The sequence below is a fragment of the Oncorhynchus clarkii genome, chromosome 2 (genome assembly GCF_045791955.1).
Source record: "Oncorhynchus clarkii lewisi isolate Uvic-CL-2024 chromosome 2, UVic_Ocla_1.0, whole genome shotgun sequence".
NCBI classification, from domain to species: domain Eukaryota; kingdom Metazoa; phylum Chordata; class Actinopteri; order Salmoniformes; family Salmonidae; genus Oncorhynchus; species Oncorhynchus clarkii.
The window spans coordinates 21,463,666-21,480,547 of record NC_092148.1 but is presented as its reverse complement, the minus strand read 5'-3'; the positions used below and the strand labels follow the sequence as shown (position 1 = coordinate 21,480,547).

The 16,882-nt window shown below is 44.5% G+C and overlaps 2 protein-coding genes across 6 annotated transcripts; both read right to left on the bottom strand.

Annotated features, from left to right (window-relative positions):
* Positions 1–1,919: 1,919 nt before the first annotated feature.
* Positions 1,920–10,654, bottom strand: LOC139424199 (guanine nucleotide-binding protein-like 1). Its single transcript, XM_071175881.1, has 12 exons — positions 9,920–10,654; positions 8,880–9,033; positions 8,085–8,221; positions 7,651–7,802; positions 7,218–7,289; positions 6,451–6,643; positions 6,199–6,303; positions 5,676–5,858; positions 5,302–5,480; positions 4,669–4,870; positions 4,314–4,454; positions 1,920–3,846 (listed from the first exon to the last, which is right to left on the bottom strand). The coding sequence occupies exons 1-12, from the start codon at positions 9,990–9,992 to the stop codon at positions 3,587–3,589; spliced, it is 1,851 nt and encodes a 616-aa protein (XP_071031982.1). The 5' UTR covers positions 9,993–10,654; the 3' UTR covers positions 1,920–3,586.
* A 20-nt stretch (positions 10,655–10,674) lies between these two features.
* LOC139424210 (zinc finger protein 384-like) lies at positions 10,675–16,729 on the bottom strand. Of its 5 annotated transcripts, none has more exons than XM_071175899.1 (11): positions 16,545–16,729; positions 15,734–15,798; positions 15,417–15,615; positions 15,203–15,319; positions 14,931–15,097; positions 14,646–14,722; positions 13,528–13,752; positions 12,893–13,060; positions 12,459–12,537; positions 12,169–12,327; positions 10,675–12,004 (listed from the first exon to the last, which is right to left on the bottom strand). In XM_071175899.1, exons 2-11 carry the CDS (start codon positions 15,791–15,793, stop codon positions 11,600–11,602), a joined length of 1,656 nt encoding a protein of 551 aa, XP_071032000.1. In that variant the 5' UTR covers positions 15,794–15,798; positions 16,545–16,729; the 3' UTR covers positions 10,675–11,599. The 5 variants fall into 5 exon arrangements, with proteins under 5 accessions (XP_071032000.1, XP_071031993.1, XP_071032012.1 ...); XM_071175892.1 differs by having other exon boundaries at positions 14,646–14,740; positions 16,545–16,727; XM_071175911.1 differs by lacking the exon at positions 13,528–13,752.
* Positions 16,730–16,882: the final 153 nt, after the last annotated feature.

Sequence of the window (16,882 nt, the reverse complement as noted above, 5' to 3'; positions counted from 1 at the left end):
TAGCTAATCCAAGTTTATCATTTTAAAAGGCTAATTGATCATTAGAAAACCCTTTTGCAATTAAAGAAGCAAGAAAACTATCCTTCTTTAGACCAGTTGAGTATCTGAAGCATCAGCATTTGGGTGTCGATTAAAGGCTCAAAATGGCCAGAAACAAAGAACTTTCTTCTGAAACTCGTCAGTCTATTCTTGTTCTTAGAAATGAAGGCTAATCCATGAGAGAAATTGCCAAGAAACTGAAGATCTCATACAACGCCGTGTACAACGCCTTCACAGAACAGCGCAAACTGGCTCTAACCAGAATAGAAAGAGGAGTGGGTGGCCTGGGTGCACAACTGAGCAAGAGGACAAGTACATTAGAGTGTCTAGTTTGAGAAACATACGCCTCACAAGTCCTCAACTGGCAGCTTCATTAAATAGTGCCTGCAAAACACCAGTCTCAACGTCAACAGTGAAGAGGCGACTCCGGGATGCTGGCCTTCTAGGCAGAGTTCCTCTGTCCAGTGTCTGTGTTCTTTTGCCCAACTGTATCTTTTTTTTATTGGCCAGTCTAAGATATGGCTTTTTCTTTGCAACTCTGCCTAGAAGGCCAGCATCCCGGAGTCGCCTCTTCACAGTTGACGTTGATGGTGTAATATCATGGTACACTAATACACTACATGGCCAAAAGTATGTGGACACCTGCTTGTCAAACATCTTATACCAATATCATGGGCATTAATATGGAGTTGGTCTCCCCTTTGCTGCTATAAAAGCCTCCACTCTTCTGTGTAAAGGCTTTCTACTAGATGTGGGAACCTTGCTGCGGGACTTGCTTCCATTCAGCCACAAGATCATTAGTGAGGTTGGGCACTGATGTTGGGCGATTAGGCCTGGCTCGCAGTCGGCATTCCAATTAATCCCAAAGGTGTTCGATGGAGTTGAAGTCAAGGCTCTGTGCAGGCCAGTCAAGTTCTTCCACACCGATCTCGACAATCCATTTCTGTATGGACCTCGCTTTGTGCACAGGGGCATTGTTATGCTGAAACAGGAAAGGGCCACAAAGTTGGAAGCACAGAATCGTCTAGAATGTTATTGTATACTGTAGCATTGATTTCCCATTCAAATCAGCCCCAGACCATTATTCCTCCTCCATCAAACTTTACAGTTGGCACTATGCATTGGGGCAGGTAGCGTTCTCCTGGCATCTGCCAAACCCAAATTTGTCCGTCGAACTTCCAGATGGTGAAGAGTGATTCATCACTCTAGAGATCACGTTTCCACTGCTAGAGTCCAATGTGAGCAAGCTTTACACTACTCCAGCCGACGTTTGGCATTACGCATGGTAATCTTAGGCTTGTGTGCGGCTGCTCGGCCATGGAAACCCATTTCATGAAGCTCCTGACGAACAGTTATTGTGCTAATGTTGCTTCCAGAGGCAGTTTGGAACTCGGTAGTGAGTGTTGCAACCGAGGACAGATGATTTTTACTCGCTACACACTTCAGCACTCTGCGGTCCCATTCTGTGAGCTTGTGGCCTACCACTTCGCTGACTGAGCCGTTGTTGCTCCTAGAGGTTTCCAATTCATAATAACAGCACTTACAGTTGACCGGGGCAGTTCTAGCAGGGCAGAAAGTGTACGAACTGAAAAGGTGGTATCCTAGTGTACTTATTTTGTGTGCCAGTATCTTAAATGGGCAATCTGAGATTCAAACAACACAGCATCCCACCACTTTTTTGATTGACAGCTGAGGGATGGGGTACAGTTGAAATAAGCTCATTAGGCATTTATACATTATATTTATGAAGAATCAATGACTATAAAAAAATGTGTTTAAAAGTCCAAAAATGTATATACCAATCCCAAATTGCCGCTTATAGGATTGCTAAAGTACATGTGTGAAGAAAGAGCCTGTCATAAAAAGACAGACAGACCTTGTTCCATGGATTATCTTTATTGCAGAGAGCAGTCCAGTTCATTGTCATTTGAGTATACTAAGGAATGAAATAAAGAATGCAGCAAATACACAATCCAAACACTCACAAGTCTGTTTAAATTTCAAACAAAGAGCATTAACACATCTATCTCCATATCGGAAACCAGAGAGGTGTGTATTAGGGAAAGGAGTTTTTCCTGGTCACGTGGGTAGGAAAACCTCTGCTGGGTCCCTAGTTGTTGCTTAGACACACTACGGCCCGGATCAGTCACACAGACAGGAAAAACCTATGGCCCTAGTGTGTATATTTCTCAGTGTGCCATTGGTATAGACCAGAACAGTGCATGTTGTTACATGGTAACGCAGCACTGTGCTGTTGTGTTCCCTCAGAGTGACATGTAATACAGTAGAACAGGAACAATGAGGTACAACAGTAGGCAACAGCACACTAGAATCCAGCCCTAACAGATTGTAACATTAGAACAGAGCCATAGAGATAGAGATGGAAGTTTAACCAACATTAATGTCGTTCCATTCTTCCAGAATTTAGACTCTCGTTCTAAATTCTAGCTACTCAGCTGGTTTGCGTAGCTGGTATAATTTAGGATCAATAACAGGACCGTTATTGTATTGGTCAATATTGGCTGCTATGGAACCATGTGATACCATCAGAGTGCTTTTTGGTTGAAACCGCAGTGGCCAAACTCTCTCTTTATCAAGTCAGTCAGTCAGCTTTGCATGATACAGTGCTGCACGTGAGTGGCTGCACCAGGATTGACAAACACTGCCTCTAGTGGACCCTAAAATAGAACACTGAATTGGGTTGAATCATATAAATGGGTTTGACAATGATTATTACCACTGAAAGCAGCATGGAATGCCGAATTCCACACATCCCGACTCTACAGAAGTACTATCATACTGTTGTACACAGTGAAATCAACCAGGATTAGACAGTGATGTCATAAATCTGCACTGGCACCCAAATGGAAGTCCCATGTGGATGACATCATCAATGTCTAATCCCCATTTAGACTGTGTGACCTTCAACATGAGATTGAATCCAGAACCGTGTCAGTTCAAGCCATTACATTTCTATGGTCTAATGACCTTTGGCATCTCAGCTGTGAGGCCACTTATCAATTACCAGATTGAAAACCAATCAATGATTAATACACCACAATGCCCCTACCAGCTTTAAGGGAAATAAAAGTAAAATCCTACATGCAGGAAAATTATAAAAACAAAAAAATTGTAATCCTACAATGGTTTAGACAGGCAGCCCAATTCTGATCTTTCCTTCACTAATTGGCCTTTTGACCAATCAGCTGTGATAAAGATTGGATGTGAAAAGATAGGATGTGATTAGTCAAAAGAACAATCTGTGGAAAAAAGATCAGAATTGGGCTACCTGTCTAAACGCAGTCTAAGTACAGCTGCATGGGTGTACAAGCAGAGCAGAGGCACAGCATGGAGAAATGAAAATGTTTTATACAATATCAGAGTGCTTTTAGTAACCTCTGGGAGGGGGAAGGGGCGGGGAGAGAGAATAGAGGAAAGAAGAGTCAGAATGTAAAAGGAATGCAAGTCAAGGAAAGGAAAATGGAATGAAGGTGCAGAGTGGAGGGAGAGATCAAGCACTTTGTATTTTTAATTCATTCTTTCTCCCTCACTCGCACTCATTTTCCCGGAGGACATCGAACATATTGACTGTGAGGCTGGTTGGCCCCTTCCTCTCGTTCACTGCTGGGTGTCCAAACCCTTCATCTTCATCATCATCACCATCATCATCAGCATCCCTATCCCTCTCCTCCTCCGGCTCAGAGCTGGACTCCCCCTCCTCCTCCTCCTCCCTCTCCCCTGTCCCCTCTTCCTTCCGTCCCTGTAGAGCGATGATCTCTGCCAGGTCTGGGTGGGACTCCCACTGCTCTGTATAGCGCAAATCCATTGGTTGAATAATTAATCAATCAATCAAGCAATCAAATTAACATTTTTCTTCATGTTTTTTTGTACAAAGCCCCAGTCATCAGTTTAAAGGTTGGAAACCAGATCAACATGAACATCAGCCGTGCACAGTAGATCACCTGCTGGGATTTGACCTTCCCCTGCGTGCCCACTGTTCACGGACGACATTTGTGTTGGTCTATCTTCCCTTTTAAATATGAGTCTCTGTTGTCTGTACAGTAGTGATGAAGTGATATGCCTGATGCCTCACTGGTTGTCATGACTGGTCTATGACCTCTCTTATAGTTGTATGACCGATCTATGACCTCTCTGATAGTTGTATGACCTGTGTACTGACCTCTGATAGTTGTATGACCTGTGTACTGACCTCTCTGATAGTTGTATGACCTGTGTACTGACCTCTCTGATAGTTGTATGACCTGTGTACTGACCTCTCTGATCATTATATGCAGGTGGTCTGAGGCACAGACACAGCCTCCCGTCGACGGCCAGCCGCAGCAGACTGTTAGCTGCCCGATACACGTCGTTACGAGCTGCCTTCGCTGTCTTATAACCCCTCCTCTCTGCCCAGGCTGTGAGACAGACAGGGAGAAAGAAAGAGAAGAGGGAGAACGAGAAAGAGGGGTAGGGAGAGAAAACAAAAAACGATAAATTGTTGTTGTATTATAATTTCAACTGTTCCTGAGAATTTCCCAAATGTCTCCCTGACATCCAGACAAGAGGGCGTGTTTCAACAGTTTAGAACCAGACCAGAGGTTCTAGAGCCAGACTGGAGGTGGTCCTTACCCTCACACACGTCCCAGGCTGTCCAGCTGTGCTCGGGTCCCTGCTCTCTCTCCTTCTCCCCTCCCTTGGGTGCATGCTGTGGGCCCTCCACGCTGGGGTGCCGGAGCTTGAGCACCGACAGGAAGGGGGTCCGCTCACACAGATAACCCACAGAACTGTAGGGCTCCTGCAGCTGAGACACTGGGTAGATACCAGCTAGGATCTAGGGAGGAAGGGGCAGATAGAGAGGAGAGAGGGGGAAATGGAGGAAGGGAGAGAGGGGGAAATGGAGGAAGAGGCGTAGATACAAAAGAATGGAGGAAAAGTGTTTAGAAAGAGTAAAGCACAATGAGAAATATAGAGGGAATTTGTTTTAGAAAAGAAGTTTGAAAAGGGTTGATGGGTAATGATTGCTTTTATATACAAAGCTCTCCGCAGTAGTTGAGACTTAAAAGTGGTACAGATTATGATTCTACTCCAAAGACAGCCTTCAAATGGCCAGAGGGAATATCAGTTATTATTTTATTCTCCAAGACATTTCCTCCACAGGCTGTCACCAAAAAGTGATTTGACCTGGGATTCTAAGGGAATGGGAGGACATAGTACACACAAACATACACACTTTAACCCTACTCACTCCCTCCTCTCAGTTACCTGTAGTTGTTTGTTGACTAGTGAAGGGAAGACCAGTCCAGGGCAGTCGCACAGTTTGACCGTGGGTGTGAGGTAGTAGGTCTGGAAGTATTTGGTGTGGCCGGGGGTTCGAGACACACTCACCACCTTCCTACCTACCAGACTGTTCAATACTGATGACTTCCCCACGTTAGGGAAGCCTAGGGAGGGAGGGAGAGAGAGACATATATATCCATATTCCCTTTGTAGTAAATATTTCTGAATGCCAGAGGGGGCTGGTGGGGGAACAAAGCCTTGCGGTACACAAGCATGACTTAATTTATCAAGTTACTAATCAGTGACGACAGATTACTGATTGGTAGGTAGGAAAGCAAGCTTCCAACATGGCCGCTCACCTATACAGCCCAGCGTGAGTACGCCATCTTTATACAGCTCCTGGGAGGGGCTGCTCATCTCCATGGCAACATCACTCTGGTGCTCCACTAGCACAGAGTCGCCCCCCTCCTCTGACTGCTCTCCCTCTGATCCCATAGCAACCGCATCTCTCTGGATCTTCTTCTCCCAGCTGGACAAGTCCACTACAAGGGGGGGGGGGGGGGTAACAATGGTGAACACTCCCTACAGCCAATCATTCTGTACACTTCTGGAAAAAAGTGGAGAATTGGGAAGCAGCATTACTTGTCTTCAGCCTATTGTAAGACTACTTCCATTCAGTGTTGGTTCTTCTATGATATACCCTTACAACCCTGCACCCACAGATCTTTGTATGAAGACACTAATCCTTCATTAGTAATGAGCTATGCTATGGATGCTATGGAAAGTACCTGGCCAAAGCATTAAGTCATTACAGACTTACATGGTTAGCAATACATGTGTGAAATAGGTACTATGCCACCCAGGTGGGTGGGTCCCTTTAACCTTTTCCTGCTGTGATTTCCTGACACGCCTTCAGGATGTGGGTGGGGCCTCCAGCATGTCCCCACCCACATGTACCCTTTTTTCTCATCCTCTTCTTCTGAAGCACTAGAGTCACAGAAACAGATACAGACAGTGTAATAGGTTATCCTGGTGATCAAGTACACAGTTCAACAGCTCCAATCAGCTCTCATCATTGTCCCTCGATTTGTTTATCACTTTCGCTTCAGCACAACCACCCTCACTCCCACCCACCTGTGCTGTATGGCTGGCCGGGGTGTGATGTGAAGCAGACACAGTGGAGGTGGGGGAACTGTGTCTGGAGGTAGTGCGTCCAGGCCAGCACCAGCGGAGGGGGACACAGGTCAGCTTTGTTCAGCACCACCACCACCTGCTTCTGCAGCTCCCCAGTGATGTAGTGGTACAGCGCTGGGGGAAACTGCAGCACCTGCATGGGAGGGACACACCAGGAACACATTCATTAAGACATGCATGCTCGGTCTGGCAAACGACTTATAGACCGCGTACTAAATGGCAACCTATTCCCTATATAGTGCGCTACTTTTGACCAGGGCCCATAGCAACATAGTCATGAACATAGTCAAGTTATACATGGTACTGACCATGTATAACTTACCCTGTCTGTGGCTCCACCTGGTGGATACTCTATGTACGCATTTCACCATATGGTTCAAAGCATAATTTTTATTTATTATATTTAACCTTTATTTAACTAGGCAAGTCAGTTAAGAAGAAATTCCTATTTACAATGACGGCCTATCGGGGAACAGTGGGTTAACTGCCTTGTTCAGGGGCAGAACGACAGATTTTTACCTTGCCAGCTCGGGGACTCAATCTAGCAACCTTTCGGTTACTGGCCCAACGCTCTAACCACTAGGCTACCTGCCATCATAGTGTCTATTAATTACATTATCATGGTGACAGTAGTAAGTTGATAATGATACTATGGTACATGACTAGTAGCAGATAATGACAGTAGGAGTTTAAAAGAGATTACCCACCGGGTGCCTGATGTCCACGATGAGCAGGATCACATCGGACATCTCCAATACTCTCCACAACTGTCTCCACGTCTGAGAGAAAGAGAGGGGGGAGAGAAAGAGAGAGGGGGAGAAAAAGAGAGAGGGGAGAAAAAGAGAAAGAGGGAGGGAGAAAGGAAGTGTATAAAGAGTAAAGTTATACGAAGAGTATTTAGGTTTTACCTACCCTAGGTTTTGCTCAGTGTCAGAGAAAGTGGTGGTTTTTAAAGGATTCATTCAAGTTTATAAAACATTGTAGAATTAATAGCTCTTTATTTATCCATCAAAATTGAACTTTCTGCTGACACAATACAGCACCCCCGTAACTAGCCGGTCACAAACCTCAAGGCTGCCACCTCCCTCAAAAGCATTTATAAAGGGTGTATAAAGGGTTCTGAATATATCGTTTCCTCACCTCCAGATTGTGCTCAAAGTGGCTGAGGGATCCTGGTGGGTTTCTGGAGTGAAGGTCGTTCAGATATTCCCGGTATGACTTCTCTTCTTTCTTCAGCAGCTCCTCACGATTCATCCCATAATTCCACGGAGGTCGCCGCGGAAACTCAAGACCTGCGATTGAAGGTCAGTGGCAGATACGTCAAGCAGTGACACAAACTGAAAAGACCATGTCAAAACTCACACTAGAATGGGTTTTTATTTAACAGCATTGAGAGGCTTAGGAAACAGGTTACGTATCAAATCACACCCTATAGTGTACTACTTCGACCAGAGCACATATAGCTTAGGTCAAAATGAGTGTACTAAATAAGGAATAGGGTGCCATTTGAGACAGAACCTTTATTTAACAGCATTAAGAGGTTGTTGTGAGGCTCAGGGTCAAAGAGCGCTGACCTTTCTCTGTGGGGTAGATGTCGTTGATGTCAACCTCCAGGTCTTTGTCTAACATCTGGTCCAGAACCTTCTCTCTAGCAAGCTTCTTCCTCCTCTCCACCTCCTCTCTGCTCTCCTTCTCAAAGTGCAGACGGAACCTGAATGGACAGAGAGATGAGTATAGCTGTGTGTAGAGGGGGGAATTGGGCAGGGTGAGTGTGTGAAGGACACAAAACCATTTGTGTGCAGAGTCATGAAGACCAGGTGTGTGTGTGACATGGTTGTTTGTTCTGACAACAGCAGTTTCTGTAATTTACCATTGACCTCTGTCTGAAAGTTGTTTGCTCATGGTTCAGGATTCCTACAGTAACATGTTCTCATTTTTTTTTACTTAGTCTCTTCCGGCCTCTTACTTTTAATATCTACAGACCCAGACATTGCTCTAATTAATATTTTTCCATTATCCCTTCAGTTTGTTCCAGGGAATTCCCACTGTTCCAGGCATCAGTTCATGCAGCAATCATGACATGTTTTCCCAAAAGGTATTGTTGATGATATCTGACAAAACAGAAACTCACTCAGCTGGTGAGAGCCTTATGAGCCTAGCTATCAGTGGTCACCAATCCTGGTCCATACAGTCTGCAGGCTTTTGTTCAAGCCCAGCAATAACACACCTGTCTTTGTTTTGGTTTCATTGCAGGTGATGTAGTTACATTAGCTCTGGTCCAGGGTGTTACGTGTGGCTTGCTCAGCGTCTGCATGTAATCCCCTGGACCAGAGCTAAATACTACCTATGCTAATGTATTGGTAACTCACCTATTGGGGTCGTATCTGCCCTCCCTGATGCCGGGCTGCTGGTTTATCCTCCTGACATCTGTGGTTTCGCTATCTGAGGTGTCCGACTGCCTCTCCCTGTCCATCCCCCGCTCCACACTGGCATTACGGCTGCTGGGCCCTGAGCCTGGCTCACCTGAGAAGGAGAGATCATCATAGTCAGAGGCTTACATTGAACCATTCCCAAATGGCACCCTATTCCCTATATAGTGCACAAGTTTTTGTTGGGCACTATATATAGGTGATATAGGGTGCAATTTGGGACAAATACACAGTGGACAGAATGAAAACTACCCTCTATGTCAGCACTTGGTACCAATGACCATATTACACAACGTTCTACTTTAGAATCGAGTGTACCATGCATTTACATACAATATATGCTATCTACATTACATAACACATAGCTATCTATAAATGTGGTGATCGTCTCAATACTAACCCTACGTAATAAATTGACAGTGGCCGTTTTCATAATAAATCTATTTTCATTGCTAGCTGTAGTGTAGGTATGTGATCTCCAACACCGTTTGTTATTCCCTCAATTTGAGAAAGCTAGCTTTCCTACATAATTTGATAGCGAGTCTGCGCAGTAGAGTTTACACAAAGTGAAAACAATACCAGTGTAGTACAGTGATGCTGATTTCTGTGCATCAATACTTTCCCACCAATGGCAATGAATGACGCCAGCAATACAATTTCAGGGATAAGGTCACACACATAGCTAGCTCTATAACGTCGTCACCTCCTTAGCTAGCAAGCAAGGTAGTTAACGTTTGCTAGAAAGACCCAAATACACAAGGCACGCGTTATGGCAAAAATAATGACGTCCCTATTCTTTATTTGTAGCTAATTCGTCCAAAATATATCGGGTAACATGCCAGTGTTATTGTTCCTGAAAGCAGAGCTAACTAGCCAAGTTACTCAACTCTCCTCGTACAAGTTAGTAAAATGAAAAGCTATGCTAGCTAACGTTAGCATTTTCGGTCACGCACACTTTCTGTCATTGTAGCTCACGTTACCTCTCTTTCTTTCCCGTTTCACTTGCATCTGTTTCTTCTTCTGTTTGGTGCTGAACGGCTTTTTCCGAGGCATATTTGAATGAAAAATTACAGTTTCGTAGTGTGGGTTTGTTTGTGTTAGCTAAGGCAGAAATACAGTAACGTCGTTATTTACTATCGTGAAGTTTCTCGACTCCTACACTAACCATCCGACGCCATCCGGCACTGCAGAAAAAAATGTTGACTAAGTTACAAAAACATTCAATGGTAATACATGTCATTACACAGTTTATATTGACTTATTTTTTAAACACTGTAAATGTCATGCTTTGAATCGTTGTCTGACAAGACATGGCAAGTTAATATGAATATATATATTTTTTTAAAGAATGAATGGTACAGTCCACACAGTAAACCGCCGATTCCACTATTACTGCTCACGCTAATGTTGTGATGCAGGTCTTATTTGCATGACACATCACACTACAGCAAGTCAATGAATCAAGCTTTTATAAGATACTGACAACTTTAAATCAACACTGCCAACTTTGCCAAGTCCTTACATGCATCATGCATTGGGGCAAATTTACATCTACACCTGTCATATTCAAATGTGACATTCAGTGTCAATCATACTAACACCTCTGTCGTAACAATAAATTCAATGGCATCATGTATAGCCTATTTGAAGGGGTGAGGTGCTGCTATCTTCAAAGTTAACCTTTATCATTACTGCAAATGCACAATGTATTACAGGGATAGAGAAAGGCAAATTGTTGGACTTCAGTGAGGTTTATTGTTTGATAAGGGAAAATTGTATTTTCATATGTATCAGTCTATTTGTAAAGGCTCATACACTTTAGTATAACATTAGTGAAAGTAGTCAGAATATATTTGGATAACAATGATATTCTTAGGTCACAAAAAAATAAATACTACAAGGATTACATAACATGAACCAGCTGATCACATTCACTTCCCAGTTCTTACAGGGTCATGTGAGGTAAACAGGGCTCTATGATTGGCTTGTGGACTGAGGCTAAATATCAAAGTGTTATATAGTATGGATTATACATCAATATATACTTTTGCAGGCCTTTTTTCTTTCCAGAAACGGAAAAACAGCCTACTTCCCTTTTTTTTCAGTGAAAAAGATTTGTGAGCCAATTTTAGAAGGTAGATTACAGTAACCATCATGACAATGATGATGTAATCAAAACCTGATAGTATCCGTGGGAAAGTAGAAACATTTACCTTAACAGTTATCTGTCAGTTTTATACACTTCACGGACGTAACCATAATCAAAGTTGTGTTTGTGGGGAGGAGTTGGAGGATAAAAAAAGAAGAAAACATTCGCTCTTCTTCACTCATTGTTCTGTCATTTTTTCTCTCTTCCTCACCATTGCAGTGACAAACAGAGAAACACTCCTTTACCAACGGTATACACTAGCCATCCATTATAAAAGAGTAGTACAAAAACATAGGCATAATGAAATAAAAGTGATAAACAAGTACAAAAAACTACAAAGTCCTCTATTTCCAGACTCCATCTCTGTTTGAACATCTCTTAACTTCCTCTTCCATTACCCACCTTTCAGGCACAGTCACATCTTCCTATATCCCCCTGTATTGCTTTTATCCAGTCTGTCCATAGGGCTCCTCCAGTTTCTCTCAGTCTCTACCACTCCTCCCTCCTAACCCTATGAGTTTAGGTGCTCCACCTGAATGGTGGAGGTAGCCACGGTGAGACAGAGGTCCTTGTGGGTCACTAGGTCTGCCACACTGACTGTTTTGAACTGGATGTCCCCTGCAGCGACTGTCTTATACTGGTGCAGGTCAAAGGGGCAGGATGCCGTCTCTGCCTGAGAGTAGCTACCCTGATTTTGCCCCTGGTTCTGTCCTTGTTCATGACCCCCACCTTGTCCTCCGGCTCGGTCTGCCCCACTATCGGTGACCTCTCCTCGGCCTTGGCCACGAGAACCTCCCTGGTTCTGGGTATGGCTTTGGTTCTGTTGGTTCTGCTGAGAGTGCTGTGCAGCAGCCACCGCCGCTGCAGTGAGCGGGTCTGAGTTGTGTTTCTGCATGTGTTTCACCAGGTACGTCTCCTGAAAATAGAATACAGAGGGTTAAAGCGAGAGGTGACAAGTGTGCACCAACACACACTATGCACAGACATGCACACTGTCTGAAGCTTGTGAAAATGTCTGTTGAAAGTTAAAGGTCTGCGACTACTACATGCTGGGTGCCTTAACAGTGGTGTTTCTCTTACAGAGGTGTATGTGCGGTTGCAGAGGCCACAGGAGTAGAGCTTGGCGTGTTTGACCGTGTGAGTGGACAGGTGGACTTCCAGACTGCCCGCGTCCGTGTAACCACGGTTACAGTTGGTGCACTTGAAGGGTTTGTCCTTGTTGTGCTGCCGTCTGTGGGACTGGAACAGAACAGGACCATTCAGGACTCATCTTCAAATGGGTATTTGTAAGACTGTAACTACTAAGGGTTAGTATTACTAAGCTTTCACCACTGGGAATAAAAACCAAAGAAAAAAGGGACCGTAGTCACCTGTAGGTTGGAGAGTTGTGTGAAGGATTTCTCACAGCCCGGATGAACACACTTATAAGGCCTGTCTCCTGTGTGGATCCTGCAGAAACATGGAAAACACAACCAGTAAGAAGAAAAGAGAGGGGAGAAATGTAAATGGACACGCCAAATTCTGCTTTCAGCAATCCTGTGATCCACACCATTACAGATGAGGGAGATGGAGAGGAAGCCACTGTAGACTATCGAGAGGCCCCCCACAGAGAAAAGACTATTGAGATTCCCCCCACAGAGAAAAGACTATTGAGATGCCACCAAATAAAATACCATTGAAAGGCCCCCAAATAAAACAGTATTGAGATGCCACCAAATAAAATACAATTGAAAGGTCCCCAAATAAAATACCATTGAAAGGCCCCCGCAGAGAAAGGGGCAGATATGTATGACATCACCCTTACCTGTTGTGCTGCTGTAGATGACTGAGCTGTCTGAAGGACTTCTGACAGAAAGAGCAGGTGTAGGGTTTCACCCCTGTGTGGATGCGGATGTGCTGGGCCAGATAGCTGGAGTTTGCAAAGGACTTAGTGCAGTGGGGACACTTGTGGGGCTTGGACTCTGTGTGGTTTCTGGAAGCAAGAAGAGAAGATAGAGAGAGGGAGGAGGGGAGAACAGTGTTGCTTTTCTTTAAACCTTGATTGATAGAACAAAACAAACAAAAAAAATCACACGTAAACACCCTGTATTACTCAGTGCCTGACTTAAAAAAAAAAAAAAAACTTAACAGCATTTCACTCTGACCCAAATTATGTCAAACTTATCGTGTGTATAAGTGTATGTGTGTGTGCACGCGCAAGGGAGAAGCAGCAGTGAAGTAGTAAGGACACCAAACAGACAGACTGAAGACACAAAGAGGGACTTGAAGTAGAGATCACACACAATCGTGCGCACACACACACATGGCCTGCGTCTTGCCTTTTCACAGACATCTCCACACACACACAGTGCAAGCAGCCAATAGAGGGGAGGGGAGAGGGGCAGGCTAGGTAAAGCCTGTAGGGTAGAGCAGGTTAGGTGGAGCTGCTGTGAGCAGTACCGTGTGTGCTGCTGTAAGTGACTGAGCTGTCTAAAGGACTTCTGGCAGTAGGAGCAGGTGTAGGGCTTGGCCCCGCTGTGGATGCGGATGTGCTGGGCCAGGTAGCTGGAGTTGGCGAATGACTTGGAGCAGTGGGGACACTTGTGGGGCTTGGCCTCTGTGTGAGACTTGGAGTGGATCTGCATGTCTGACTTACTGAAGAAGGTCACCGCACACATCCGGCACCTACGGGACAGAGACAGACACACAGACCAGGGAGGGGGAGAAAGAGCGGGAGAATGGGAAGACAAGAGATAGGGATGAAGGAAATGAGGGCAGGAGCAGGTGAGAAACAGATGAAAATACAAAAAGCAAGGACAAAGAGACAGGGGTATGAGAGATGGGCAAGGGAGAGGAAGAGAGTGGAAAAATGCAAAAAATGGGTGAAACATGAGACAGCAAGTGTGGAAAACAAAGGGAGAAAGCAAGATGAAAAAGACAACAGGATAGAAAGATAAAAACAATTGAGCAGATGAAATGAATGAGGGATGTGAAAAAAAGAAGACAAGCAACAGGGAGGGGGAAGAGATAGAGGGGGAAATCAGTGAAAACAGCAGGAAAAATAGCAGATTCTGCTGAAGCAAGAAATAGAAAGACAAACAGAGATAGCTTGAAAAGTAGGGAAACATTGTATGAAGGAGAGATAGAAAGAGGGGGGGGGGGGGGGAGCAGACAGAAGTAGGCGAAGGAGTGCGTGTCCAATGTGTGCAGGGATGCGTGTGTGTGTGTGTGGAGCGGATGCATGAGGGAGGCAGAGAATGTGTGTGTCCATGCTGCAAAGATAACACATTGTGTTCCAGAGTGCAGGTACAAACACATAGTGAAATACTTCAGCAGGTGTGTGCGCTGCCACAGCATGCAGTGGAGTAGTTTCTGTGTGAGAGAGAAAGAGAAAAACACCCGTGCCCAGGGGCACCTAGTGTTCATTCATAGCCTGTGTCTAACCTCTCTGTCCTGACTCTATCATCTACAACATACAGACATACGGGTGTGCAAGCATTCCACAGCTTCACATTCCTATGGGGATGCACAGCACAATAGTTGCTTTTTGTCCCTTCTGTGACGCCGTAGGTCCGTACCTGTAGGTCTTGTTGCAGTCTTTCCCGCTGTGGTTCTCGTCTTCGTTGGCGAGGTCGTACGGGTCAGTTATATAATGCTGCGAAGACATAACCACCTATCAAATGTCACACAAACATTAGAATCACGTTCATCATGTTAAAAAAGGCACACTGTTGTAGAAGTCTACATGGGCTCTTTTTTGTTGGCTAGTCTGGAAATCAATAGCCTGAGCTTAGTCTGGAAATATTTGAGTGGGAATAGCTTTTATTTTGGTTACGCTGGAGTTACTATGGTAACTGTCTCACCTGCCCTCCCGACGCCAAGTGAGCCAGAATCAACGCTTCATTTCCGGCGGAGAGGGTGTGGCCACCGGCAGGCCCCGCCCTCCCTAGTGTCGACTTCTTCTTCCTGCCTCGCTTCGAGGGTGTCGGCATGACGACCACCTGGGGGGTTCCACCTTCCTGTTTCTTATCTAAGTGAAAAATGTGTGTCAGAGTCTGACAGTACGTGAGTGAAGTGTGTATTTTTCAGTGTTAGGATAATGGAGGGTGGAGACAATCGTGTGAGTGTGTGTTACCTGGAGCGTGCAGTGTAGAGACGATCATGGTGGTGGGATGTCCAGAGACGAAGGACTGAGAGGAAGAGGCAGGAGAGACCAGCTGCGTGCCTTGAGGGGTTGTGATGACCAGACCCGCTGCAGAGAGAGGAAAATGAAAATATGATACAAAACAGATGGGAAAAAGACAATGCAAAAGTGTGATCAATTCTAGACTAACAGTTGACACACACACCTGCTGTCATGATACCAGTGGAAGGTACAGGCACCACAGTGATGTTCTGGGTGTGAGGGGGGTGTTGGTGACCCCCTTGGCCCTGCCCCCCTCCTTCCTGCTTGGGGACAGTGAGCAAGGTCGTCTGGTAATGAGAGGAGGGGAACGAAGTGTTCTTCTCCTGGTCCTTCAGTTGTTTCAGGAACATGGCATTCTCAATCTGGCAGTGAGAGAGAAATCCTTGTTACAAAATTCCAAACTGCAAAAAGAGTAATTGCTATAATCCAAAGGTGTCACTTGCAATATACTTTTAAACGGAAATGTTTCACTAAACGTACCTGTCCTTGTACAGGCACAGGGGACCAGAAGTACTGAGAGTTAAAATGGGAATCCTCCATAATTTCTGCAATGGAAGAGTAACACCGCCATATCACCACTAGGCCAAACAGCTAATCACTCATCAATTGAAATAAAATTGGCTACATTGTTGCACATCCGACTGACACCTTTGGGCGACAATAATCTTAAATAATTTAAATGTCACTTCACATACATGAGCTAGCTAATGAAACAATAATGGTACCTATGTTGGTACTTTATTTGGTTAGATGGCTGAAATATTTGGACACATATTACAATAATTATGCCCCCGGGTTAGACAATAATATTACTTGCTAAAGGCTAGTTAGGTAATTTAGCTGCCTGTGCATTGTTGTGGTTGCATGGGAAGGAGGACCGTGCTAGCTCGCTATTACATGGGGTTTCCCCTTCAAAGTAATTAATTTGGTGATGATACAATGTAGCTAGCAATAATTCGAACACAAATAAGATGTCTAGGTTGCTACTTGTTAGCAATTTTTTGAACTGTAAGTGCATTTAAATTCCTTGCTAGGCGTTTACAGTTAGCTAGACGCTCTAATAAAACCACGAGAGGAATGTTATCGGACTCTCGCGTCTTCGACGCCTGTGAAAATAGAAAAAGCAAAGCACCAAAGAAATCGAGGATAAAAAAAACTGAAGCGGTGAGAGAAGAAAAAACAATCTCCCACAGACTTCCGGCTGTCCAGACTGAGAAGAGACTCGTCGGGTACAAGTCGCTCAAATTAGAAGATAAATACTATGATTATGAAGACAAATAACAGTATTTACCTGTGCCGACAGAGCTTGTTCTCTTCCCGGAATTCCTGTAGCCCGGTACAGTTCAGAAACTCTGTTCAAATCTTTTAGATTAGACTAATTCACCGAGTTTTTATCTTTTTTTTCTATTTTTTTCTTCCTTATGGAGTCGCTTGTCTGCGCTGCACTTCCTTCGAAGAAGGTCGATTAAACTCTGTGAAGAAACAAAGCTCTCTGAGTGTGTGGTGATGTCATTTCCGTCTAATTTTGGAAGCTTCAAATTGGTGCTATCGATATGCTATTAAATATATCAAACGTAAATGAATGCAACGTTCTCCTTCTGCGTATTTTACTGTAATGCAATAAACATA

Excerpts from the sequence above, each read along its gene's own strand:
- LOC139424210 (XM_071175892.1), bottom strand. The coding sequence starts at position 15,793 with ATGGAGGATTCCCATTTTAACTCTCAGTACTTCTGGTCCCCTGTGCCT. Across the intron at positions 12,538-12,892 it reads CATCTACAGCAGCACAACAG|GATCCACACAGGAGACAGGC; the intron begins GTAAGGGTGATG and ends ATGTTTCTGCAG. Across the intron at positions 12,005-12,168 it reads GCAACCGCACATACACCTCT|GAGACGTACCTGGTGAAACA; the intron begins GTAAGAGAAACA and ends TTCTATTTTCAG.
- LOC139424199 (XM_071175881.1), bottom strand. The coding sequence starts at position 9,992 with ATGCCTCGGAAAAAGCCGTTCAGCACCAAACAGAAGAAGAAACAGATG. Across the intron at positions 7,803-8,084 it reads CATCTACCCCACAGAGAAAG|GTCTTGAGTTTCCGCGGCGA; the intron begins GTCAGCGCTCTT and ends CTTCAATCGCAG. Across the intron at positions 5,481-5,675 it reads ACTCACGCTGGGCTGTATAG|GCTTCCCTAACGTGGGGAAG; the intron begins GTGAGCGGCCAT and ends CTCCCTCCCTAG.